At 42.3% G+C, this 27666-nt stretch overlaps 1 protein-coding gene across 4 annotated transcripts; it reads right to left on the bottom strand.

Annotated features, from left to right (window-relative positions):
* Positions 1 to 739: 739 nt before the first annotated feature.
* LOC131672025 (cysteine-rich secretory protein 2-like) lies at positions 740 to 26501 on the bottom strand. Of its 4 annotated transcripts, none has more exons than XM_058948938.1 (7): positions 26155 to 26501; positions 16196 to 16586; positions 14379 to 14503; positions 8731 to 8867; positions 6149 to 6294; positions 4313 to 4516; positions 740 to 2986 (listed from the first exon to the last, which is right to left on the bottom strand). In XM_058948938.1, the coding sequence occupies exons 3-7, from the start codon at positions 14455 to 14457 to the stop codon at positions 2743 to 2745; spliced, it is 810 nt and encodes a 269-aa protein (XP_058804921.1). In that variant the 5' UTR covers positions 14458 to 14503; positions 16196 to 16586; positions 26155 to 26501; the 3' UTR covers positions 740 to 2742. The 4 variants fall into 4 exon arrangements, with proteins under 4 accessions (XP_058804921.1, XP_058804922.1, XP_058804919.1 ...); XM_058948939.1 differs by lacking the exon at positions 26155 to 26501 and adding an exon at positions 21516 to 21533; XM_058948936.1 differs by lacking the exon at positions 16196 to 16586.
* Between the last annotated feature and the right edge of the window lie 1165 nt (positions 26502 to 27666).

The following is a 27666-nucleotide window of genomic DNA, read 5'->3' as shown; positions in this document are numbered from 1 at the left end:
AAGCGCATAACAAAATTTCTCGTGGAAGCTAGACTTCATAAACCTCGGCGAAATGCAAATAAGTCGCAGTAGTCGCGCACAGTTTGACAAAAAAAAAAAAAAAAAAAGAAAGGAGAGCGGCTAAAGTCTAGTCTAGGAGGAAAGGAGAGGGCGAGAGTGAAAATGAGAAAGAGGCTCCCCACTGGCGCGAGGCAAGCTTCTAAAGTACCCTACACAGCAGCAGCAGCAGCAGCACTAGTAGCTTGGAGAGCTTGGTATCCTTAATTCCCAAGTGCTACGGTTGTCATCGTAACAGCTCGTGCTGGATTAAAAATACTCGCTGGCATTGTTCTCCGCTAAGCAGCCGCTCGCTGAAAAATGACACACTTTTTTTTTCTTTTTACTTTGGCTGCTGCCGCCGCCAGCGCTCGAGGCAAAATAATTGAATGGGGCCGAGGTGTGTTGGCTTTGAATAAATTTTTGAGGAATGGTTTTCAGCACTTACCGACGCGATACAGCTCTTGACAAGGAAAATAAGGCACGTGATTCTGTTCGCCAAAGTGCAACGACTTTTCGTTACGGATGATACTCCACTCACTCGAAATAAAAATGAAAGTTGGATTATGCTTTCTTACGGAGCATGCAAAGCTCTTTAGTCGCCAATAAACTCAAATAATCTACTTATAAGGTAGGAAGAATACTCGTTCGAATGTAGCAGGGTGGAAAATACAGGTAGGACATGATATTAATAAAACTTCATATACATTTATTGATGATCACTTGAAATTTACATATGCGTCGTTTGACATGCAAACATTCAAATCCTCTCGCCATCTCGGTTTCGTCTCTGACATCGTTTCGCCATCATCCTTATCATCACGCCTCTCTCTCTCTCGCACTCACACACATACGCGTCCATTAGAGACGACGAAAGCTCTCACGCGAAAAAGAAGGGAACAAAAGAAACTCGTCGCCGTCACTTCAAGTGTCAATTTTCGAAAGAGATTTCGCGCTCTCGCTTGGAATGTAATATATCTTTGTTTACTTCGCGAGCTTTCTCGTTTATTTAACGCGCAATTCTTCTGCTCGCTGTTTTTTCTTCTTTTTTCCTCTGACCTTTCGCTCAAGCTCGTTTGTCTGTTTTCGTCTCGCCAAAGTTGTTTCTTCTCTGTGTGTATTATGATGCCGAGACGCGCCGAGAAACACGAAAGCTGTGCGGAGCGCAAACTGGAAGATTGTAAAACTGAGATTTTTTTTTACTCCCTGGCACGACGCGCAAGCTCGTTCGTTGTCTCTCGCCGAGGAGCGGTGTGCAATTTTACACGACGCGCCGTTCGCCATTATCTCGGCCACTTTCAAATTACGAACTTGGCTCTAATCTCGCCTCGCAGCGCGGCAGCCGCGATTCTTAGACGGCATTTTTCCACACCACATTACGCACAAGATAATTCCTATTTCTTCTTCCGTAACGAACTGCGAGAGGGGGGGGGCGAGCCGCATGAATTACTACCTTCTACCCTATCGCCCTTTACTCTCTCTCTCTCTCTTTCTCTATCTCGGCGGCCATTTTTCATCCCAACGAGGGCAATTATGCCCGGGCGTTTCTCTTTTTTTTTTTGGCCCTCGAATTACATCAGTTTTACGCGTCTAGGAAGAAACACTGGCACTTCGTTCATCCCCTAGCCTCTAATGATTGCATCTCGGCTATTCAAGGCTCACTGCGTCTCGCACACTCGACAATCAGGAATAACGTACAGGCGGCAAAGCCTTGGCGCGGCTGCCGAGAAACTTGCGCGCGCGAGAAATCTCGGTTAACCCGTTTCACTTGGTCGGGTCAAGAGGAGGAAGAGGAGGAGTCGCGCAGTATCTTCTTACTCTCGTGCGTCGCGCGCGCGCGCGAAAGAGAGAGAGAGAGAGAGAGGCAGAGACGTTGAAGTTTGCACCGGGGATTATACGGATGAATGCCTAATGAGACGGATAATGATTATTCAAATTAAGGAGGATGTCGCGCCAGAAGTGTAACGGCTGTTTTTTGGCCACCTTTGCAAAGACTACGTAACCCTTCTACTCTTACGTTTCCTTCTTTTTCCCTCCCCGGGTGGATTTCAATTGTATTAAAGCGAGAGGGAGTTTAGTTTCATCATCGTTGAAAATGTTTCCTTGCCCCGACTACAATCGCTCACGTATTTGGAATTGAGATAAAGGCGCAGACTGAGAAATGCAGCATTTAGATCAAAGTTCGCCCGTGAAATAAGATAAGCGCAAAAGCTCCGTGAATTAACATTGAAATTGATGTTGCAGATGAAATTCGTAAGCTATGTACGCGAAAAAGTATCCCTCAAATGACTTGTATTGACTTGCTCATAAGTTATTACTATGGTAAACTTGTCCAGGAAGAATTTTGCGCAGAATAGCAATACCAGGGGAAACTTGCATTTGCGAAACTTGGTCTCTGGCAAATATTCCAAGTGTCTCTCTCTCTCTCTTCTCTTCCTTCTCCTCGCGTGCTCAACAAAACTATTATCTCCTCTCCATTGGCGCTTAAACCGTCTAAAACCTCAAATTAAGCAAGAGAGAACTCCGTTAACGCTGAAACTTTGCAGCTTCGCAGTAGTCGAGGAGAGACCGAGAGCTTCACACACACGCGCGCGCCTTCAACGAACAGAAAAAAGAAGATCTTATATACACAGACTAACGATATGATTCTCGGTCGGCGTTTCTTCTCGACGCCTCCTTGTTTGCGGAAAGTCAGCTGCGCGCGCTCTAGATGATACGTCCTTCGCACCGGCAGGTGGCCCGGCAGAACTGCCTACGCTCTCGTCCTTGCTCGGTGTCGCTGTCGCACAGCCAGCTTGGCCACGTGTTGCGCAGCTGCCGGCAGTTGGCCCACAGGTCCGCCCACGGGCACGAGTTCTTGCAGAGCTTGCCCAGCCGACAGTGTTCCTTGCATTCCGAGCAACTCTCGCCGGCCGCGTAGGGCGTCGACAGCAGGTCTTCCCTGTTGCCACTGTTCAAAGCACACGGACAGACACAGATCAGTACGCACCCCGCAGCCTTTTCGTTTCCATTTCGCCCCGGCCTTCGTCCGTTAAATAACGCGAACCGTTTGGGCTTGTCAAATGTGTCCGGCATATGTAAAGCCACGAGACATTGCGATAGATTTGCATTACTGCACAATGTATGCAAACTCCACGAGCCGACTCGTTTGTATAAGCCTGCCAATTGCCAAAACAATTTTTCGTTAAACAGCGTTATTCTATGCAAACTTATTCCATTATCGACGCCTCATTATTGCCCGTTTCTTTTAATTATTTGTTCAATGTTCTTTCAATTAAGAGCAAACGACGCCAGGATTTAACGAAGTATCCGACAAAAATTCACAGGTATTCCTAATAAAAAATTGCCAACACCTGATACAAACACCTCTCGCAAAACTAATCTCATGCTCGGCTGTATTACGTCGATTGTTAATTTACAAGTTTTATTCCTCTCCCCCCTCCCGCAATTCGCACGAAAGAGAAGGTCTCGAATAAAGTGCGTAAAATAAAAAATTGATTCAACAATCCGCGGTCGCCTTCTGTACGGATTTTATGAATAGAGTATTCAAATAAAAATCCTCTAACACTTTGGTAGCTGCAGAGAAAGAACTGAAATCGCTATTCGCGCGCCCTTCGCGTTTTCATTGGATACTTTTGTTTTTGCGAGTACGTAAAACTGATATGTATATTCTCCCCGTCGTAGCGTTAAAGTGAAATGACGCCGTCAATTTTGTAATGTTAACGGCACAACAAACCTCTTGCCTTTGAATTAATGATCCGCTTTTACAACTTTCATAAATTGTGTGATATACTCGTTGAGAAATCTCGGTTGTATATATACAACATCCAATCTAGCGAAAGCATTTTAATGTTTAATGCACGCGCGTCTTCGTTGAATCAGCGGTTTTACGAGAGAAAATTAACTTACTTACTCCCCCTCCTTCCGCCTTCGAATCACGCAACGTAATTACTCGATTACCCAGCATAATTGAGCGAACACATCATTCGGCCACGGTTTAGTGTGACGATGCACAATAACGTTAATTGCATTATGCTGCCACGAATAACTTTGTCGGACAATTGATATTTTCGAAATTATTCGTGGAAAATTATTCGTGCCGAATCAAGTTAATGAAAAGCCGGGCAATCAAGCTATTGCTGCCTTCAATATGAAATTAAACGAACGGGCAGGGCGGCAGAGTTAGTAGGATGACGGATGCGATACCCGTGTCATATGCAAATCACGTGCTCACTCTCCGTTCGCCATAAATATGAATGATGTGCTGTGTACTCACGCCGGGCAGTAGTTGCAGACGTAGCTGAAGTAGGGGATACCACGGGGTCCACGCTTACCGTCGCACTCGGCCCAGCCGCAGCCGACTAGGTGCGAGCTCGCCCATACCATCTGTGTGTAGTGACCGATCTTACTCAGCTCGTTGCCGCTGCCGCCGTACTTGAACAGACGATCCTCGCCGAACCAAGTTTTTATAGCGAAGAACCTGCCCAGTGAACAGTTATTTTTCTTTTTTTTCAACTGTTATTTTCCATTTATAAAATGTTCACGACGTTTTTAAATTGACGGAGAAATTTCATTTTTTTTTCTTTTTCGCAAAGACTGAAGTTACGTATTTCGTATCTCGTGCAGGCGGGAACATAATTTCGTAACAAACTGGGCTCCCAGGAAAAGTTTCAGAATAATTTAGTAGAATAATGAACGAACGAAATTATTTTTAAAAAATGCATTGGCACGAGCGACTATATTTCAAAATCTGTTAAAAGGTGGAGCAACAGGGAGGTCGTCTTTTTTTTAAGTTTTTTCGCAGTAAAAGGTACCTTTCCAAATTGAAACTGAATAATTTCACGAAGCTTTCGAGTTTCTTACAAATTCAACGTGCTCGTCGGTCTCAACAAGGAACATTACACGCCTCGAATTCCTTCGGTTCGCGGAAAGTCTCCAAGATTTAATCGCGGGCGAGCGAACGTCACCTCTGTCCTTAGAAAATGTCACGGCATTTAAGGTATTTTTGTTTGGCGTTGCGCGCGGAATTCCGCGCGTATAGCTATAAGCGTAGCGAGTGTTTTGGCTATGGGCCAGGAGTGATCGGGATTCAAAATCCCCGAGGATGAGTGGGGTAATGCGCGGCACCCGGCCCGCACGCGAGACCATGTGCGCGCCCGCGAGATTAAACGTCACGCCACCGCCATCCCCTCTAGCGAGCCGTTTCACGTATAATTTCTTTAGGGGCCACCAACTGAGCCCACTGTCGCGTCTCAAGTAGGTCACATTTGGACTTGCGTTATTAATGACAATTGCAACTCGCCTGACCCCGCCATTATCCCTTCCAGTGGCCAATGCTCGCTATTACTTGCATTATTTCATTAACGTCGGGGGTAATCTGATTATCGTCGAGGGCCTTTATTTAACTCTTTTTTTATTTTGTTTCATTGGCCAATGGGATTTTAAATCGATGTGAATTCGGGGGATTGAAATAAGTGCACGTGCGAGCTGATTGTTTTGCGTAGCGTTAATTGACGGGAAAAACGATTTTCCAATGGATACATTATCGTATGTCATTGATAATTGAGAGAAGCTGTTATCGGATTTTCAATTAGCCATCGTTAAGTTTGAAAAAGAAGGGCAGCAATAATTCACCCGCGGAGTCGTAATTTCAACTTGACTCCAGTTAACAAAGTTATTTTTCAGGCTCTGCAGATGTTAAAATTTAAAACGGATTATTATTAGGAGTTTCGTGTTCCATTAGCTCATGCGATAAGCTTTCAGAAGAATTAGATCCAAAGTTTAATACCGTTCTCGAAGAGATTTGAAAAGTTTTCATCCATCCGGCATTTGATTAAAAAAGCTTAGAATTTTAGTATTACTTTGGTTTGCAATAATGATATTTGATAGAAGGCTTTGCTCCGCGATGCTTAACGGGAGGGATTAAAAAAAATAAAGCTCAACGCGCGCGAGGGCAGCAGCGCGCAATTAGCGCGAATGAAAAGCTTTGGCCATGCGTGCGACGAAATAAGCTCACGTGGATGCAAATTGCCGCACCCGCACACCGCGCACCGCGTCGTTGTAATATCGAGAATACACATTAGCGAGTTATCAGCGTGGTAATTGCTCGTACCATGGTACTTGTGCCGTCGAGATGAAGATATTCTGTCCACAAGTGCCGAAGTCATCGGTGTGTAGACCGGTCGCGTTGTCGTGCGTCAGCGCGTAGCACGCCTCCGCCCAGCGTTGCGCTGCCTTCTCCGCTCCAGCGTGCCATTTCTGCAATCGCGAGCCAGAAAAAGAAGAGATTATTAGGTGTTAGCTTCGGCAAATAGCTCTGCGGCTTTTCTAAATGACTTTTGCAAAGTGACCTCGTTTGAATGTGAAATGTAATCAAGATATCGACGCTCATTAAGAGAGTAAAGTTCTATCTCAACTCTGAAGCTTTTACACGGCGAAAAGAGGGAGGCGGAAAAACAGTTTTTGATCCATTTATGAAAATGAACTTTCATATTTCTCTTCGTTATTGCTATTCGCGCCTGCGTTTGCTATTCATACTATAATCTATCTATTTGTTTGCGGCGCGTAATTGAGCATGTAACCTCATGTTCCGATTGATTAATTCTCAATTAAGCTACAATGCAGAGCTGCAATGAATACGCTGATTAATATAATAGTTAGATTGCTTACCGCCAATCAGGTCTTTCGTGATTTTGCTCGAAAAGCTGCAACGAGAAGCCGGCGGGAAAAAAGATGCGAGGATTCCAAATTTGAAGATCAATTGAAATTTTCATTCCAGCGTCCTATCCGTGGAACTTTTTAGTGAGCGCTAGACTATTCATCGTGCAATCTTTAATGATAACCCGTACGAAAAAAGATGAGCTTTTCAAGGGGTTTGCGAGTCACTTTAAAAGCGAGGATTAGGGCGCGCTCGTTCGCGCAAGTCCGCCCGAAAGTTGAAAGTCTAAATAATTTGAAAGCCCTTTCGTCCTTTTTATCGCTTTTCGGCGCGCGCGAGTAATAAATCCTGAGTGATTTTATTGCTACGGTGACGAAGCGAATCGAGGTGGGTAGCAATCATTTACGCGTGGAGACCGATAAAGAGAAGAAAAAACCAGAGAAATTTTATTGGCATTCGATAGAGCTTATCCTTTTTTCAAGCCCGAAGTGTATACATGAAGAGAGAAAACATAAATTCAAACTCCAAGTTACTCTTGAATATATTGGATGGAATGACAAGCCTTGAAAGTCAAAGAGAACTGGAGTAAGTTTTGGCGCGTTAGAAAAGCGTTGCGCTGATTCGTTTTTTATGCGATTCCATAAATTCTGCTTACCGCTTGCTAAATTGCGCCCTTTCTACTCGAGTTAGCAAAAAGTCTTTCTCGCGAGTTAAACAAATGAATCTCTCTTTCTCTCCAGATGCGCACACTGTGGGCTATTTTTATATGCGCAAATAACCTGCGACAATAATTAAAATTGAAACGAACTCGAGAGTTTTTCCTCTCGTTAATCCTTTTCACGTCTTTGAATAAATTACGCCACCAAATTAATTATTCTGCGCGCGCCGGAAAAAATGTATAATGTCTAGTTTTTTTATTTTATTTTCTTTTATTTACTGATTTTTCCGAACAGTAAAACGATCGTTCGCCTTGAGAAAAACCCGAAAGAAACTTACGTCCGCGATTTATGCTTGAACGAGTCACACACATACGGGCGTATAGAATTCACGTGTTAAGTGATCGGAATATCAATCTCCCCCTTTATTGCTGAAGTTTCAGATGTTTTAGTGACGCGGGCGGCTCGCTTTCTCGATTCGATGTAGTGAAATGCGAATCCATTTACTTCGAACCAAGTTTGAAGCACAGGAAATGAAAATTTCAAGAGAAGAGAGAGAAAGTAGTGATAGAACCGAAGCTTCAGAAAAAACGTGTCTCCAGCAATGAGGTAGTAAAAATTGTTTTTCAGTGAATCTAGTTAAATAATTTTATGGATAATTCATATAAAAGGAATAGTTTCGAAAAGACTTGATTGATCCGATATCGGATTGCTATTATTAATTATCGAGCTTGCTTGCGTAATTCAGCCGATGATTGATTTCGCGATATCGCATTTCCGGGGTAATTAAAGCTATTCAAGGTAGTAAACGTCAGCAAACTAAAAGAAGGATCATTATGAAAGTTCAGCCGCGAGCAGACTGGTACTACATCCGCGAAAAAGTACTGCAAGTGAGATAAAAAAAGAGAAAAGAACTTTTTTCCGGTGTACATAAGGACTTGTCTTGTTAGCAGAAATTTTTTCACCAGCAAACCTCTCATTCCAGTCTTATTTCTAGGACTTACGCGGTGTATGAGTGACGTTTCGCACTGGATGATAAATCCTTATTATTTCGCTTTTAAACGCGAAAAAATAATAAATTGTTCGGTTTTATTGGGAGCAATGCCAATGTGATCAAGCGCGAATACGAGTGGCTCTCGACTTTCCCTTAGAGAAAATGAAGAAAATTCTATTCGTCGCGAGAAAAAAGCAAGCCGTTGACACACGGCGCAGTTCATTGAATACAAACAATGCCACTTAACCCTCATGACTGTGCGACGGTGGATCAAACCAGAGAGAGAGAGAGGCGTTGGAAAATTACAGCTTGCAGATCGGATAACAATGAGAAAGGGAGAGAAATAAAGGTAGGAGAAAGGAAGAAAGAAAAAAATCAGAGCTTACCATGACGAGCATGTTGGCGGCTGGGGGCTCGACGCGGCTCCGGAAGAAGTTGTGATAGAGGACGATTTTTCTCTGGACCTTCTTGTCGCTGGTAGTCAAGACCCTCCTGGGTATCCTGTCGCCGTATAATCGAGGCACTGAAAGAGAAATGCCGGGAAACTTGTCTTTCTGCTCGTGTTTTATCTTGCAAGCCTCTGCTCGAAACCTTTCTTTTCTTTTCAGCTCTCGCTCGCGAGTTTCGCTAGTTCCGCGGGGCTGACAATCGATATCGGGCTTTCCACTTCCGAAAATAGACTACTTCTTTCCGCGAGCAACTTTTCCAACTTGCTTACCGATCCGTCCCTCCCCTCCTGCCCATGACGCACCCCTTCCCTTGCTCTTTCTTTGCTTTATCGTCCGGCAGTTAGACTTTGTATTTGCGACTTGCTTCACTACCACTTTGTATAGGCGTGCACGGCGAAATATGAAATTCGGCGATAACGTCTCTCGCCGCTACAATTTGGTCGACCGACTTTTTACTTCCTGCGAGCGCGCCAAGGCTAACCCATTGTGCGCGCCGCCGACAACGACGACGACGACGAGGGATTTCAATTGCGGGAGAACAAGGACGACTCCCGTCATCGTCGTCTTTGTGAAGTGTACTTTATCGCTTATGAGCCGGAAATAGAATTGTTGATGGAAATTTTAATTGAATTCGCCGACAGAGAGAGACCAAGAGAGACAGCTTTTTTCATCTGTTCGTTCTCTCTCGACGACACGCGTCCGACGAATATCCTTTTTAAATTTGCGCTCGACGGGCGCGCAAAACGTTGATCGTATTAACCATTACCATATAGAGACGTATGTGAACGCACATGTTTTATACGATTCTTCTGGCGTGAGCATGGTTTCAAATCATATCCGAACGTAATTGGCTGAAGGTTCGATTTTCATCGGCAAGCTCTTCCGTCTTCTGTTTGCCATTGTTATTTTAATATATATCATACGTATAATTATTTATAAAACAATTATATCGAACTAATGAAAATGTTTTGTCTAGTAAAAATGTCACGCCGATTTATAGGCGTACCCATAGGGAATGGGGTGAAAGAATAATTGAGAGGTTTATCTTCGTTGATAGAACGCAGTCAAATTAGTTGACGCCGAAGCGTTGTTACGCATGCAGAAACATGTAGCATAAAGGCCTTGCTTGCGTTAACTCACGTATTTCTGAACCTACCTCAGAGACCCGAATTCTTTCCCGCGAGAGACTGACGATCCTGGGACAAGAGTTTTTATTTCTTTCTCCATGACAATTTTCGAGTAAACGAGATTTTTCTGTGTTGATATGCGGCTGCATAAATTTATTTACGCGGATATTTGAATTTTTATAAGCAAAACAAAATGCTTTTTTTGAGATGAAGATTTATCACCGACCTGTGTGTCGATATGATTTTTTTTAGTTAAGTGATAAGTTACGAAAAAAGAAATTATGTTCCGATAGCAGTGTGTTCAGGTACTGAATGAAAACAGCAAAAGCTGTTATGTAATACATAAATACCATATTTACCATTATTTTATTACAAAGCTACAAGGATTAATTATACGCTCGGCCAAACGCGCATGAGTGGGTGCGTGATAAAGTACACAAAAAGTAAATATCTTAAACGTTATCATGGGTCGCGGCAGCGACCTGTGGCATGTTAAATAGACGAAAGGTTTCTTTGTACCACGAGTTTTTATATACTAAATGAAAAGCATAATCGATAAAAGTATTTTGTTTTCAAATAATGAAGTTGATAATGGAAATTATGCGCACAGATCTAGACAATGGAAGTGTTGTTATTGTGTCGCTCTCGTCAAAGTCGACACGACTAGCGGGACTGTTTACATTTCATTAAGATAGTGCTGCTTTCACATGAACAGTGAACCTATGCCACGATCATTTGTTTGCAAACAGTAAGCGGCTTAACTTGGTGTTTTTGACTAAATATTGCCAAGTCGTTGATGGTCAAGTGGTTTGATTCGTCATACTGTTCAATGTTGCATCTGAGAGGCCGGGGTTCAAATCCTCGCTGAATCGACTCTGGACGCGTCTTCCTATGCTGGCTGTGTGTAAATGTAAGATCCGATTTGGATGGAGTGTCGTTAGCGTGACTCACTATCCTAATCTTTAAAAGCAAGAAATTGCTGGACCAACCGGTAACAGGGTAAAAAAACATATCGATACAACGAATGTGATAACAACGAATGTGATGGCAATCATAACGCAACGAAAAGACTGAAAACATCTGCGCCTCTGTCGTTTCAGTAGCGTAATTGGTAGCGCACTCAGCAATTGTAAAGAACAACGGCGTTCATGATCAAATGAAATGGCGATTTTTTTTTACTAGTGTTATTTAGCGCACTTCGCGCGCTTTTTTTAAAATGTTTTACTATTATTTATTACATTATTTGAACCTTTTACATGTCAACTTCAAGATTTCAATAGTCACAAATAAGTCATGCTGTTTAAAATAGACTACATATGTCAATATTTATAGATGAATAAAAATAGAACATGCATCCATTTTTTCTCAAAAATCAATGAACTTTTACTCATTTCAAGATATATCGGAAAAATTATTCAAAAGATTAATTCGACCTAAGATCAATAATGCTATTATACTATTATACTATTATACTATTATACAACACTAAACTTACATATTCAATAGTAGTGATTATGGCTCCAATCTTATATTAGTATGAGTAATACATTTAACATCGAGTACTTTTTGCTGCCACTATGAAGACACCCGTGAATATTCATCTAATTTAACGGGTTTAATATTTTGATAATTAATTTCCTTTGTTCGCATACGTTTTAATTTAAAACATACAAAAGATCAATATGTAGTCTCTATTTTATTTTTATTCATTCTCTTTTTCTTTCTACCAAATTTTAACATAACGATATTGATTGTAGTATCGGAGATGGTTATAAAATTAACAATTTGTACAAATAATTTCAAAACATAACGTATTATATTCTTAAACCAATTTATTAACATATTTCCATTCTTGCAGCTTATTATCCATGTTAATTATTCATAAATTGAATTTATCGCTAAAATAGAAATCTTACACTCTTTGATATATAATAATAATATTTCAAAGTATAGGAAAATTCAAAATTTCGCGTTCTATTTTTGCATCAACAAATCACAACGCTGGATGTCAACGACTCTTTTTTTTTTAAAGATAAGATAGGAATAAAATATGTAAAAAGTATAAAAAATAAATTTAACTAACACAGATGATAATATGGAAATTTCCATTTGAAGCGTTGTATATATAGCGCATATTACTAATATATTTGAGGGAAATTTAATGCCCGTCTGGACTAATGGACTATATGTGACCGCTTGGTAGGCCAAATGTTACTTTTGCTTTGCGTCAATTGAAAGCAACGTTAATCTCGAGCAAACATTTGAAAAAGTAAAATTTAGCTAGTACCTTTATTTTTTAAAATAAAATTACTAATTAAAATTGTAATTATACTAACTTATTTTACTACAATCTTTTGCACTGAAATATAAAGTTTGTAATATCAAAATTTGATAATTTTATTTATCTGTTTTATCGATTTTCTTGCTGGAAAAATTCACGTTATTATCTTAATAAAGTCCTCAATTATTCATAATTTATTATTGACTCATTTGAAACGTACATATAATACAACTGATTTCCTATTCTTAAACGAAATACTTCGGTATTCACGTCTCACTAAAAACGATTAACTTCCGCAATGCTATAATTTATAGATATATTCGAATTTGAGTATTTACCTATAGTTATTTAAATGACACCCAGTTACTTTATACAGAAATTAATTAGAGTAATACTTTTAATAAAAATTACCCGTATTAACTTCTTTTTCGATTGATAAAGTTATTGTGAACTGGTTTAAATAATGTTGCCTAGGTTATTTGTCTACTTTATTTCAGACCAATTCTTACGTGCAAAGATTCACAAAATTGTTGGTAATTTACAAAAAATTGCTTCGCTTTGTGTATATCACGAAAATTATAATCATTACTATAATATTTTTATTACGTGTCGTGAATAATAGCATACAGATATGTATCTTAAAAGGCCTGATATTTACGATCGATTTTCGATTCATGGATTTTCTAAATTGACTGTGTTTTTCATATTAAACTTTTGAAAATGATTCTTAAAGCTGTTTTAGCACTTTCATATATTTAAGGCAGAATGTAAGAAATTAGGATTCTATAAATAGTAGTTGCACCTTATATGTATAATATTGTTGAACCCTTAATACATTTCTTACTAAACGACAGTACTATTTATTGATATATAGAATAACTGTTGGTAAAAAAATGTATGATTGAATTATATTTTTAATGTATTCCCAGTGAAACGCAGACGGGTGTCTTTTCATTTGCTGAATTTGATTGTATACACAATCCTCGCCTTGCCAGTTCGTGTAATTGATTTGTACATGAAAATAAATTAATCCTTCAATTTGCTAAACAACAAAAGAGCACCTCTCGATAGTTATTTTATTGGTAGAGACAATATGTTTTGATTGATAGATATACGTGTAACAACATTTACACTGAGCAAAACTTTGTAAACTAGCCACGCTCATAACTTTTAATATAAAAACTTTCTGACAAGCATTTTATGACGTAGAAGCTTGTACAAAATTTTTTCAGTGACTCCGCGAGTGCGTGTTTAACACACCCGTATTTCTTCTCGTTATAGAATACTCAAACACGATAGATGTGAAGAGGTAAACTTCAATTAAAAATTTTCACGTAAGTTGACGGATAAAAGTACAACTGCGAAAAAACTACTCTGTATTTCCTTCTTTTTTTTAAACTTCCGCTTCTTTTCAAACAGAGTTCTTACTTATAATTGGAGCCAAAGCTGAAAGTGATTTCAAAGAAAAAAAGTTTAATTAAAAATTTAACTCCTCGTGCTGTTTTTTCTCTCGTGCTCCGCGAAAAGTCCGTTCGCTGTTTTATTTTTGTTTTTCTTAATGTTCACTTGTAACTTCTAAAGTTTTGAATTTTGGCGAGAAGAGAGAATTGTAATGTTTCTTTGAACCGAAGTTCATCAGACGGAACGAGAAAAAAATGCTAGAATGGTGGGCTGGTTTTCGTTATAAGAAAGGTATTTAATAACGACAGAATTAATCTCGACAAAGAAACACGTGATTCTACCTTGTTTCCATTTCTTTTGGGTTGGAGAAAAAACAATTAACGAAAACACTGCCATCGCGAAGGAAGTAATCAAAACTCTAGGTCCTCGAGCCTTTACTTCATTTATCAAAGAATTAATTTGCAGCGTGGCGTGCAAACAAGCAGCTTGCAGTGGAGAAGATCAAGTTCTCAGTGAATAGCGCCGGAGAAAGGCCGTCAGCGAGCTCTCGATTTCATCGTTCGTTGAGTGACTGTCGCAGCTGTTGCGAGGCAAACAAGAGAACAGTCGGAAAAACAAGGTAAAAGGAAGAAGGAAAAGGAAAAAAAAGTGCTTTCGCGAGGTAAATTAACACAGAGAGCTTGCGAGCATCGAGCCTAAAAGCCCTATCGGATAAGAAGAGGCACGCGTAGAGCAGAGGCGCCGCGCGATAGTAGGTGCAAGGTACAAACGCTTACCAGGCTTGTAGCGTTGCTGCTCGTCGGGCGTCGCGGCGGCCAACGCGGCGGCAAGTACCAGCAGCCACGGCCAATTCATGCTGCCCGCAGCGTCGTCGTCTTCCTCGCAGCACGTACGTGCTCGCCTGCAACACAAGCGGCAACGGCTCGGCGTTAGAAAAGCCAAGCGAACGCGGCGCCGCGCGAGCGAACGCAGGAAATGAAAACAGTCTTTCGCGCGGCGCCCGGACCAATATTGGCCAGCCACCCCCGCGCTGCTCCGCGCATGTCTTCTTTTTTTTTTTTCGGCGGCATAGCTTTCAAGCCAACCGCGCACACCTACATAGATATACGATCCAGCTTTATTGATTGACCTCCCTTGTCGCGACTTTTCGGAGATTCTGTACGTTTGATTGGACACTGGATTGATGGTCGCGCGGCTCGCTTCTGCGAAAATAATAGCGCGAGTTTCTCTTCCTCGCGATGAAATTCGAGGGGCAACGACACCTCTCTGTGCAGTTGTTTCCTTCCTCTCCTTTGCAAGGAGCATTTACGCTCTCGACTTTTCAAATGTGTGATTCCGTAAAGAAGCAAGCAGGTAGGTAAAATAACCGTGTTTTCAACGAGTTTATCCTTTTGCCAGGCAAGAGGCTGCAGGAGCAAAGACAGGCAAACTCGCGGCGTCAAAGGGGCGCGAATGACTCGAGTACAAATTGAAGAAGCTTTCTTCCTCCGTAGCTTTTGCATTTCTCTTTGAGAAAGGCTACTCTTACGAAAATTGGTGCTACCGCGGAAAAGCCGCAGCTTGCACAAAAAGCAAATGCTTTGAAATAAAGTGAAAGTCACGTATGCTGACGCGTGCCACTTTTATAATCAATGATTAACGACGCTTTTTCTTTCAATAGCACTGTCATGGGAATGAGATTGTCGGGAGAGCGCGCGAAGCAACCATTTCTTTTTTTTTTTCAAAGCATCGCGTGAATCTGTTTGCGGATTTTTTTTCGCGTTAAATATCGGTAACGTTTGTTCTCCGTCCTCGCGAGTGTGCTCTTAACTTGAGTACGGAGAGGTGGCAGTAAAATGCGCGCATATACACTTCTGCTCGTGTACATAAACGCTGATCGGCCTTCCAGTGAAGTGTATCTATAAAAGCAGCTATAGCTATCCCTCGCTGGCATTTCCCTTTTCTATACACGCGCACGGAGACGACATTCTTTGGTCGCTGGATTTATGCGGTTTTCGCTTAATCTTTTTTTTTCTTCTTCCTCTTTTTTTCACGAGCTCTCCCTCTACATCCACAAGCACATACATGAAATATTCAACGCCGACGTACGGTCTATTACTACTAGGTTTCACGAGGCGTCGTCCCGGGAGAGCAATTATCTCACGCGCGCGCGCGCGCACGTACGAAGCCAGGGGCGCCAATTCTACCGCAGCGCGCGCGGAAGATCCATTAGGAATCGTCGATGATTCATGTGGCGGGGCGCGGAAGAATCCATCATTATTAGAAACCGCAATCGCGGGAGGAGAAAACTTTTGGCCGCCGGCAAAGTATCAATCCGCGTGCGCGCGCGCGCGCGCAGGAAAACTCGCGCACAATGAAAGCAAAGTTTCGAGCAGCGCTCCTCTTTCGTAAGAATCGGCCATTAATTCGAGAAAAAGTTGGCCACCTGTGCCGATATAAATCAGGGCTGTATGCCGCGCGCGCGATATAGATAGGCTGTCGGGGGACGCGAGCGCGCCTCGGCATTTAATCACATTTATCTGGCCGGCGCTCGAAACTCTGTGTACACAGAACCCGCCAGGCCTTTGCCAATTCTCCGGGCGATCTTATTTACCCTGAGCTTTATCGCCGATAGAGCTGCCGCCGCTGCTACTCCTGCTGCTGCTGCTGCTGCTGCTGCTGCTGCAAGTCGTGAATCTTGTTTGTCCGCTCAGCCAACGTCATTCTTTTTCGGCGCTTATGTCCTCTTCTTTTTTTCCTCGTGAGTTCTGTTGCCTATTGCGCGGCTCAGTGTAAGCCCCTCACGGATAATTAACTTTTCAGACGGCGAGAGGCGATTTATGGATATGTGATACCGGCGGGAGAGCCGGGCACTTTGTATCTGCGCGTGCAACGTATGAACTTTTGCCCCGTAGATAAGGGCTTTGATTATATTCGGATTGGAAGGTAATTTGGCCAGTGGTGCGGTTAATTGCGAGATCCCGGCAACATTTGTTGTTCGCCATCTGAAATGCGATTTTCAATGAATAATGCTTGCGCTCGCGAACATTCATCACTCGGGCACACTGCGTTCCGACTGCCTCGTCGTACTTATATTCATCTGATATTCGAAGCGGATGAAATAGTGGAGTACAGTTTGCGCGCGCGTTAGTCGATTCGAAACAAAGCTTGTTTGCACGGTCGCTCCGTTACCGAGAGCTAACTGCACCGTCATAATCTCTTTCTATTTTTGCCTGCGAAGTCCGGATGCCAAGAAAAGGCATTTTTACGGAAAACCACTTGGCGAGGAGAGTTCGCCGACAATCAAATTTCGCTAGGTGGCCCTTTGAATTACGAGATTGTCACGTATTTCCTAGTTAGAACTTGCGACCGCACTTTCCAATATTAAAGGCTCGTCTTGCTCAACCGAGCGTGTCAGATTTTCATAAAAAAAAACGTCTCTCTGGCGCGCCGATGCGTGCTCAAAGCCGGAGCTCCCCAAAGCGAGGCTTTGATAATTGTTGCTATAGCTATCGAAGCGCGGAAGCACTCTTGCTGGGGGAAATGCTTGGCGCACTTATCGTTTTGCCGGGCACAGGTGCATCTCATTTTTCTCGATGCGCAGATACGTTTATAGAGGATCTGCAAGTGCGGTAAAGGTGCAGTGTGCAGCGTGTGTACGTTCGAGTTATATGAAGCGAATATTTGCGTTCGAGACTCTCGCGCCGAGATGTTTACCGTCTCTATCGCGCGCACGCACCCATCGATCCTCTCTGGCCATTGAATATGTATATAAACGAGCGGAAGGGATCGCGAAATATTCTCTCTCACTCTGAAGACTTTGACGAGCGGCCAATTTTTGCCTCCGAAGCGACGTACACACGTGACCTCTTTTCGCAGTTTCATGCATGCGCTGGGCTTTAATCGAATACCTCGGGCTTTTTCGCTTTTTCCCTTTTTATTTATTGTTTCATTTGTTTATCGCGCAGTCGTCGCAGTCGTTTTCGCCGACAGACGGGGCGAAAAGAGCACGCGGAGAATTGAAATTTGACGGGCGTTTCGATCTGCAGTGAACGCGCGCGTGCGCTCGCCTGCATTGTTTTGCATCGCGTCGCCCAGCAGTCTAAGATTGCTAATCTAACTTATCCAACTAAACTGCAAATGCTTAATTAATGCCTTAACTAACTTGCGCGTTTGGCGCGCCGTATTTCTTGGGATTTTAATGAAAAGTTGCTGCTGCCTGCTCTTCGTAATGGAACATCAACCCTTTTAGCACCTCGTTAATATCCGAGTATTTCATTATGCGATACAGCCCATTAGAAAGTTGCGCTCGCACTTATACACAAGCTTATGTCGATCAATCAGTTTATGGGCCATACGACATTTTTCATGCAGCGTTAAAATAAATGCATATTTTACTACCTCGACGCCGTAGGCTGGGCTTTCTTTTAGAATTCTAAGAAAAAGTTCGCGACGCGAGCGAATAATTGAGCAGTACAGAAGAACGACCAAAAAAATTGGGAATGAGGGAAAGTCTGGATGCGAATACGAAAATAGATAAGGCAAAGTTCGGTGTATTTTTACCGATTAACCACGATAAACCCAGAGTGGATTCGCGGCGAAATCACACCCGAGGCGGAGTCTGCTCCCGACGCGCGGTAACGCTAGTAGCAGCGTGCAGTAAGATCAAAGTAAGTGAGAGAGAGGGAGAGAGAGAGAGAGAGAGAGAAGCAGCTATATCCCCCGAATTAACTAAATTTTTGCGAGTGTCGTTCTCAAATGAAGATCCATTAGTATAATGAAAAAAAAATAGAGGGATCGCGTATCTGCCGCTGGACGTTTCGTCGGTGTTGTTTTTTGATTAGATATACCCATAAACGCGCGCTTCGCGGGCCAAGAAATATATCGCGCTAAGCAAGAATGTCCAAAGCTTACCGAGTTTGTCGCCCCGTAAATGCTGCTGTTATTGAATTAAAACGCTCATGCGTCGGGTATAGCTATATTTTTTCCGGTTGCGTCCGATTTTTATTGCGAATTTTACGCGACGACGCGAAATGATATTTTAGCGAGAATGACGTTTACGATTACACGAAAAGAAAGATTGCGCCAGCGCGGGGAGGAAGGTTTTTGCAGCCGTTGAAACGCTCGCGAGTGCGGTTTTTAAAAAGCTTTCAAGTTTTTAAAATGACAACGCAGCTTGCGCAGTACGCTCGCGTCGATTAATATTTACGTGATTCGCCGCAACAATCTCGATTAAATTATTCAACATTACCCGAGGCACTTACAATATTTAATTGTTGCGTGATGTTTCAACGCACAGTCGACCAAATTATTCAAAGTTAAGCGCCCGAAACATTCATTGTTATATTTTTGTGTTCTGTTTTTTTTTTGTATTATGTTATTTTGTGTTATATGTTGTTTTGCATAATCCTTTTCTGATCGAAATCAAAATGTCGAGATACATTAGATGTAATTTTTTCTATCTCGTGTAAAATAACTAATATTATTTCCGCTTCGATAAACCAAAATAATCGTAATTTTTTAATAATTTTTGCGCAGCAACGCGAAATGGAAACTTTCCATGCATTGTGCGCTTAGACATAGACTTTTTCAACGCTCTATTTCGGAACCACTTTAAGGTCGCTGGATAAAAGAGAAGAATATTTGTGCACGATTTTATGCACACAGCTAATAAGAAAGCCGAAAGTTATCTCATTTGAAACGTAGTAGCTAAAACTAAAGCCACCTTACGTCTGACTATCGCACTCGCAATCGGAAACCAGTAATGAGACTGCTCACGATTGACAAGAAGTATCTCTTAGCAGAAGGTAGCTTTTATTTGGGAGCACGAGAGTTACAATAAAGAAGATATTAAAAATTGTCGTAACAGAAGGCAGGTTATTACTATAGAATAATAAATCCTCGCGAGTAAAGGAAAAAAAATTGTTGGTTCGCACAGCATAAATCTTGAAAGGTGCAAGCCTCCTTCGAAATGAAAAAGTGCAGCTACTTACTTTCCGATGCTCGAGCTTACGGCGCGTGATATAAACGTGAGCTTAGGCATCGCGCGCGCACACGCACGCGCTTTCCAAAGCCGCGCACAAATTATTCAGTGCTTTCTTAATAGGTCATTAACAGGTGCGAACATCCGTTTCTTACACACTAGTATCGTGCAATAAAACACGCGCGAGACTAGTGCGCGGAATATCACGCAATACGCTGTAAAATAGCAATTAAAGATCGGGATCGTAAATCTTTATGAAGGACTAAGTGCACCTCCTTGCCGGCGCTGCTCAATGTCACCGCGCCAATGAACAATTCAATATATTATACCGCCTACAAACATCGACGGCTTCCGCGAAATTCTTAATATAACGCCGCTTTCGTGCTCTATATGCATTTAGCGTGCAAACGCTAATGAACGAAGATATACGGTTGTATTTGTCGTTGAGCTGAATTTATTGCGGACAGTGGAGCAAAAAATTTAATAATTCTTCGTGTACGCGAGGCAACCGTTTTTAGCATACGTCGTCGTTCGGTGAAACTTTTTTACCTCTTTCTCCGGCTGAAGAGTTTCCGCCACTGAGAGGAAAGAGAGAGAGAGAGAGACATACACACACACACACACACACACACACACAGAAAAGAGAAAAAGAAGTGGTTCATATTAAATCGCCGTGCAGTGAATGTGATGCTGTTGGGTTTGCCGGTGCGAGGGAGGTTTATCGGGAAAAAAGGTTTTTATCGCTTTATTAGTTCAAGCGAACGAGTGGGAAACGCGTAAAAAGGGCACGACAAGTCACTTCAAAAATTCCAAAGATGGTAAAAATAAACAAAAAACAAAATAACTAATATGTCTAATGGAAACAAAGTAATAGAAACATTGTTGAGATTCCGAGAATTTACGGGCTAGTAGCTTGCAGCTGAGCGCGTAACGCCGAAATAAGACATTATGCAAATTCCTTTAGGGCAATAACTTTTCTCAAAGTCGCGCTCGCGGGGGCGAGCGAACATTTCCCCACTCATGTTAAAAAATACGAATTATATCTTGTATATGCGGACAGCGTATTCTTAGCATAACCAACGACTGTCTCTCTGTCGCCCTTTTACGAAACCCGGAAGTGCCGTGAAATTTAAGCCGTGTAACTTTGAGTTAAAGCTCGCGCGAATTTCTTTTCTCTCTCTCTCTCTCTCTCTCTCTCGAGCATGCAAATTACACTTCACGAAGCTTGCTGCAAAACTTCGTTAGTCAAACAATCGCTTGTTCGTAAACGTCACGATCGTTCTCGCGTGGCAAGTGGAGATTCGATTTAAGCGCGCGCACGGACGCCAGGCAAAAAAGGCAACGCCAAAAGGACCTCGGCAATCTGCGTGTGTGTCGCGATAAAAATTCCTATCGACTCTTGGCTTATCAGAAAATTGCATTGAGCTTGAAAAAAAAAAAAAAAGAGTACGAGCGTAGGCAAAAAAGTTGAGAAAAGCGCGACGGATGATTTCTTTATTTCCGACAACTTTTTCACGAAGCTTCCGTAAACAACATGTTAATCAACTTCCGGCAAAAGTATTCAAATTTTAATTATACGCTTTGAAAATTCAGTTGCCATAGCATGAAATTTAATATGCCTATTTGAAAGTTACAAGATTAAAATTCTCACGTAGTGGCAGCGGTAGCGCTCTGTCGTCGCTGAAAGCCGTATAAAGCACACAGAGATATGAATGTGTGCTCAAAGCAGCGGCAAAATAAAAAAAATTATAACTCTGGTGAGCTCTTAATTGAAAGTCTGAATATACATCATATAATTTTTCATTTGCCTACTTGGAAATCACTGGGCGTCAAATTTTTCGAAAAAAATAATTAATTCTCGGCCTACTTCTTGTTCTCAAGCCCTCGCTCTCCCCCATAAGGATGCGTGACGCGCAAACGCTGTAGGTATGTGTGTATCTGTATAACGTACGCAATATTTCTGCGAGACTCGAGGATGGAATTCGGCTTGGCACGTGTTCTCGTCGATCTCGACGCGAAGTTTTCTTGGTGAGATCCAGACGGTGACTACACGCAGCCTCCGACGCACGAACGAGCGAGCAAGTCAAGCAAGCCAGAGATTGCTTGTCGTTAATTAGACGTACGATTTCAATCGATAGCGCCGTCTACAAATAATCGGCCTTTGTGTTATGAGTAATTTTAATCCCATGTGGCTTCGATGATAGGTAGAACGGCGCAATCATCGCTGTATTGTTGTTACCGATCTGGTCCTCGCGTTATAGATAAGCCTTTATAGCATCATTGGTATTCACGCAGGAGTTGCTATTCAAGGCGCTCGAAAAATGAACAGGATACAATGATGAACATTTTTCACATCATAACACAAATGTACGATATTTCAAATAATGTGCACGGAACAACCTGAATGCCGTTTATATCTGTATGTATAGCGAGTACGTTCAATTATAGAGTGTCGTTCTCGGCTCTTGTCAGATATCCCAGTAGTTGAAACTGCATATTTCATTATTTGTTGAGATAGCGTCTAAACTGTTTTTAACTTTAGATTTTCAACGCAATCGAAAAGATTTAATTAACTATTTATCTGTCCATCTTGAGACAGCCTCCGACAAGCAAGCAAGCGAGATATCAGTCTCCGCTAATTAGACGTCACTGGCTTATCATAAGATTTCCATCGATCAAGTTCGCGTCAGAATTGATTAGCCTTTGTTACGACAAAGTTTTACCTTAACGTTGCTTTGATTAGATGCCAAGAGCAAAGAGCACGTAAGATTATAGTCGAGACTCGAGATAATTTCTCAATGAGTACGTCACGCTTTTGCCAGTTTCCTCGGATGAAGAGGACATTTATTTTCGGTTACAGAGTTTGTAGCGGTAGGCTGATACCAAAGGTGCATAATCATTTTGTCAAGGAAATAAGCACGAAAGTGAGAGAGAGAGAGAGAGAGAGAAAAGTTGCACCATAGTAAAGCGTTCGGGTAAACTGTCCGACTTTGTCGCCTGACTGTGGCTCTACTTGTTCCACTGTGCACGTGTACGGCGCCTGTGCTTGATTGTAGATCCAACTTATGGGGAAAACGAATCTCTAAACGAGTTTTTTGAGTTTTGGGAATCTAGCGCAAAACAATTAGGTATTATATCATCGTCCTTGTCTCTTTGACTTTCTTGCGGAAATTAGATGGTTAAACTAGTTTACATCTAGAAAACAAAACCAAACTTCTGAAAAGTGACGTTTACAATAAGGAGACGACTCGAATCCATTGCATACATGTCTTTGGCTTTGAAGTGGCTACGAAAATTCTATGAATTATTTTACTCTTGAACGTGTAATTGAAATAATACGAATAGACTATTGATTAGCGCGTGTGTGTAAACCGGCGATCTTTTGTTCATGAATACGCTCCCCGCTGTGTGTTTCTAAGTTAAAATATTCGTTTTACAAATATTTCACATTAAAACTTGCAGAAAAAGGGAACTCTACAGCGTTGTTCTCTAAGGCATTGTTGCTGACATTTGGAGCGTATCTTGCCAACTTTTCAAACAAAGCTTTTTCCATCCTTTTGACACGTATACGATGGCTCGCGAAAGCTGTATAAGCTCTGGTTATTTACTCGTAGTGAAAAAAAAAAACGTGCGTGTAGGTTAACTCGTAAATATATTACAAAGCGAGTAGTATCGGGTGAAAACAGGGAGCAGTGAAAAGCATAAAAACATCTCTTGACAACGAAATTTCGCCCCGCACAAAGCAGTAGCGAGGAAAAACAAATAGTTTGCGCCGCGCATTAAATTGTCGAGCTCGTAAAATCAAATGGCAAACAAAAACAAAAGCGCGAGCAGTGAATTTTCGTGGTCTATTCTCATTAGGATTAAGAGAGCTGCTGTCGCTCGGCAATAAAATACATCGCGACGGAGAGGCTCTTAAATCAAGCGCCACTTCGACGCATCGCGGCAGCAGCACGCACGTACGCGGCTGTGAAAGCAAGGAGCACGGTGGGTGGAAATTTTCCGAGAGCTCCCGAGAGCGTCCGCGAGCCAACTAAATTATATTGGACAGCATCAAATGGCGCGAAATTTATTCGTATTTGCGCAAGCGCGTGCTGCCGCTGCTGTTACTTGTACTTTATATCGCGGAGCCGCCGCCACCACCACGGCACGTGTTACAAAAGTCTCGGTGGCTCTGGGATAATGGCTGCCGTCAAATTATTTACTTTGCCCCGCCGCTCTGCTATGAACTTCCTTTTCGCAGGCTTCCCCCGCCCCCCACCCTATTCACCGCCTTTTTCTACTCGTTACGCGATATTGGAATTCTTACGAGCCAAATTACAACTCACTGAGCGCTTCTTTTACTTTTTCATTACACTCTTTCCTTTCTCGTGACCGTGCCCCTATTCAATTCTAACTAACTTGATTACTTAAGAAGGCATTGATCGAATTTTTTTTATCAAATGAGTTTGAAGATTTTTCTAATGACGAACTCTTTATATTCATAAAGAGAGCAAATAACTTTTCTAACGGTTGGCACTCGTAATTTTTGCTCCTTTTGTTATGCAAATGTGACGCACTGCTTTATTTATCGTCGAATTTCATGCGAATTGAATTTGTCAAACATTATGTAAAAGCCCATTATCGTCACCACATCGAAACTGTATTCGATACGTATTTTCATTTACGCGAAAAATGACCTGAATTTTATGAAAATTTAAATGCATTTGCAGCCCCGAGCCGTACAATCGTTCGTGTTAATTTTTTACGAAAATATGAATTGTATGGTCGCGGCTGCAATGGCAATGTTCTATTTATAAGGTGTAATCGGCAAGGACGATTTGCCGATTTCTACTTAATTGATCTAAGCATTGGTGCGAGCACAAAGAATAGGATTTTCAACGCGAGAGATAGAGGAAAAAAAATGAAGAATGAGAAAGAAGATGAGAAGGATTTTTCCGTGCTCGCGGGTTTTATGAAAGCTAGCTGCGCGTTCATTAATCATGAGAGTAATTAGCGATCGGCGCTGAATGAATGTAAGTGATGAAGCGCCTGGGTTCATAATCTTGCTTAACGAGAATATCCAACGCGAGCGGGCGCGCGGAATATTGATGAGAAATTAGTATTAGGACGACGAAGAAAATAGCAGTGCGCGGCGATCGGATAACCGGAATCGATTGCAGTTCGGTAACGCGCCGGCTGCAGCATTTAACCATCTCATTGTGTTTTCCTGCCAACAGCGCGTCGCTCGTCAAAGGCCCGGCCTGCTTTGACGTCTCCCCCGCCCCCTCTCTTTCTCTCTCTTTTACGTCGCCTTAATAAACAAATTAAAAAGCACGTCTGTCAACGCCGAGGCTAACGAGTTGCGCTAAATGAATTGTGACTCTGTGATTGTTTTGTTGTGTTTTTTTTTCTCCCCGTCACTCTCTGTTTGCCTCCCATTGCGGCTCTTTCAGGCACAAAGCTGCAACAGCCACGGCAACGAAAAACAACACTGCAGCATAATTGTCCACGTATTTTTCGCGCGGACCGCAGGCAATCCGTTGTCGCTCCTTCTCCCTCCGGCTGTTTTTTTTTCTCCGCCGTGTACGCGCCCTACATATTTTCATCCCTCTAATGAAAATTACTCGAGCGCGAACGGAAGACCGCGCCGAATGAAAATTGCACTCCCGAATTGCGCGAGTCCGCCTCTCGAAGGCGCTCCAAGAATTTAAAGAGCAGTGCGCTCTTACACCGCACGCAACGACAATTGCTTGCTTGCACAAGCATTTGAGATTTCAATTCGCACGCGGAAAACAGATGGATACAACGTGTTGTCCGTGCAGCCAATTACGAGATTCTCGTCGGACACGAACGACACGTCGTTTTTGCTCCATCGACTCGTGTAATTCAAGCGGATCCTGCTTATTTACTGCTTCTCCAACGGGATTTTCCTGCACTTTGGAGAGCTGGAAATGTCTCAAAGTTTGCCATTTCGAGATTTACTATTCTTTCAGCGTTTCCGTTTAACTTTGTCGATTCCGCACTTTCTATTCAGCGCACTTATAAAAGTTATCTCTGCGTGTGAAGACATTCATGCATATTTTTGCCCTCTGCACCTCTCCACAAAACTTCTGCCTCCAGTACATAAATTCACTTCTCGACCAAATCATCTTTTAATCAGCAACACATACAAATCAGATATGAGTTCCCTTCAAAGAGAAGCCATTTACGTTATTTCACATACTTTTGGAATTTGTCACGAGAATTTTGCGGACGATGCTCATGAATAAAACTATGCATCAAAACTTCAAGATAAAATTTTTCGCAAACTCGGATAAAGAGACGAGCAACTGCAGGAGAAGAGAACGGGAGAAAAAAAAATGAAGTTTCGAAAAAGTTACGAAAGCCGGCGTTTCTGTCGGTGTAACGCCGCCTTGGCATACACTCCAGCACTCAGAAGGTTGGAAGAAAAACAGAACAGTTGAGAATCAATTGTCAATCGAGTAACAATGAAGCAAGAAAAATATACATATAAACAAAGAGGAAGAAGAAGAAGAAGAAGAAGAAGAAAGCAAGGGATGAAAAGTACTGAGAGTTCTGCTGCAGCGTATCGGAGCGCAACTACTTACTCGCTAACGAGAAAGTGATCCCTCTGCCCTTTGGCGCGAGCGCGCTTGTGCTCCCTCTCTAGCTCTCGATGCGACAGCAATTAGGCGCGCTTTTCCAGTAGCAACAGCAATTTTCGTTGTACAGCAAAGTCCACATGATCTTGCAATCACCCGTCCTCCCTTTTACAACCGCCGTAATTGAATTTCAAATTGCACGCGTACTCGCGATACATGATACAGCGAAGAGAAGAAAAGACAACGACAACAATAAAAATCAAGACTGCTGTGTGCGCGCGGAGTGCCTTGGGGGAGCGAGCGTTTCGCTAGCTCGCGCGACGCGAGCCGAGCTGGGAGAGCTTGCGGCCGGAGCTTGCGAGACCGACTGCGCGCACTTTGGTGCCGGGGCGAAAGCCTGGCAGGCAGGCAAGCAGACCAGGAGAGTTGCGCGCGCGCCAGTCCGCCAGTTGAGTAGAGGGAGTACATATAGAAAGGGTCTCGCGACGCGCTTAGAAATCGGCTCGGAAAACCAGCCTCCCACCGAGCGGCCGACTGGCGAAAATCAATTAGTCAGTTTCTCTGTCAAAGGGCTACCACGGCCAAATGGCTATGCCAACCAGCGAGAGGATTTTCCTCTCTCTCTTTCTCTCGAAACTGGGCCGCTTTTCCAAAGTGTCACGCTCTCGCGCTTCGTTTTTGAAAGATTCAAAAGGTGTTTACTTTGTTTCCCGCCGTCGAGTTTCGCAGCCGAGTGCAAAGTTTTCCAGTGCCAAGAGCTTATGAAAGGACCCGATGTTGTAGAAGAGTGGCTAGGCTTTTTTTCAGCAGTAAAAAAAAGGATAAGCTAGAGATTTGGTAGTGTAATGCATCTCAATATTGTACCTTGCCAACACTCTTTCAAACAATTTCTTCTGAAACTGAGCTGCTATTGAAAAAATAAAAAAACAACTAATCCGTCAGTTCAAAACAGTTGATTGAGATCGTATAAAATGGCCGATATGGCAGTTTTTTTGCGAAACCGGAAAAATAGCAGACCTGCAGACGTTGCTTCATTTTAACTGTTCGTTGAGAATCAACCATGCAGTCAAAGTCAATATTTGTTCTTAATAACAGAGAGATAATAATAATTATTTGCCCTGATCCATTTCGCAGTTAAAATTTAACAATTTGACAGCAAATAGTAAATTCGAATTTTTTCCTCTTGCGCGTGCAACGTGTGTATTGCATTTCGGGAATCCCTATTGCCACTTTAATTGTGAGTAAAATAGTCCCTTTAAGTGTCATGGTAAAAAAATGTAGTGTCAAAAAGTTTTTAAGCCTGTGAATCACTTTACATAGTAGCATGAGTTCGAAATTATTTTGAAACTTTCGTAGAATTATTCTCGGTAAAAGATATAATAAAATCGTCAAAAATGAATGAAAAAAGTTTTCCTGCTTCATAATCATCACATTTACATAAACTGCTTGGCGGCTATATAAGAGAAACTCTACGTTGTAATAAGCTGTAAACTTTAGCGTAACATTGTTTTCGTCAAG

The sequence above is a fragment of the Phymastichus coffea genome, unplaced genomic scaffold (genome assembly GCF_024137745.1).
Source record: "Phymastichus coffea isolate CEN01 unplaced genomic scaffold, Cenicafe_Pcof_1.1 PCOF00141, whole genome shotgun sequence".
NCBI classification, from domain to species: domain Eukaryota; kingdom Metazoa; phylum Arthropoda; class Insecta; order Hymenoptera; family Eulophidae; genus Phymastichus; species Phymastichus coffea.
This window is presented reverse-complemented; position numbering and strand designations above follow the sequence as displayed.

Coding starts and splice junctions, on each gene's coding strand:
- LOC131672025 (XM_058948938.1), bottom strand. CDS start 14,457: ATGAATTGGCCGTGGCTGCTGGTACTTGCCGCCGCGTTGGCCGCCGCG. Junction 8,868..14,378: donor GCAGCAACGCTACAAGCCTG/GTAAGCGTTTGT, acceptor TTTCTCTTTCAG/TGCCTCGATTATACGGCGAC. Junction 2,987..4,312: donor GTCTGCAACTACTGCCCGGC/GTGAGTACACAG, acceptor TGCTTTGAACAG/TGGCAACAGGGAAGACCTGC.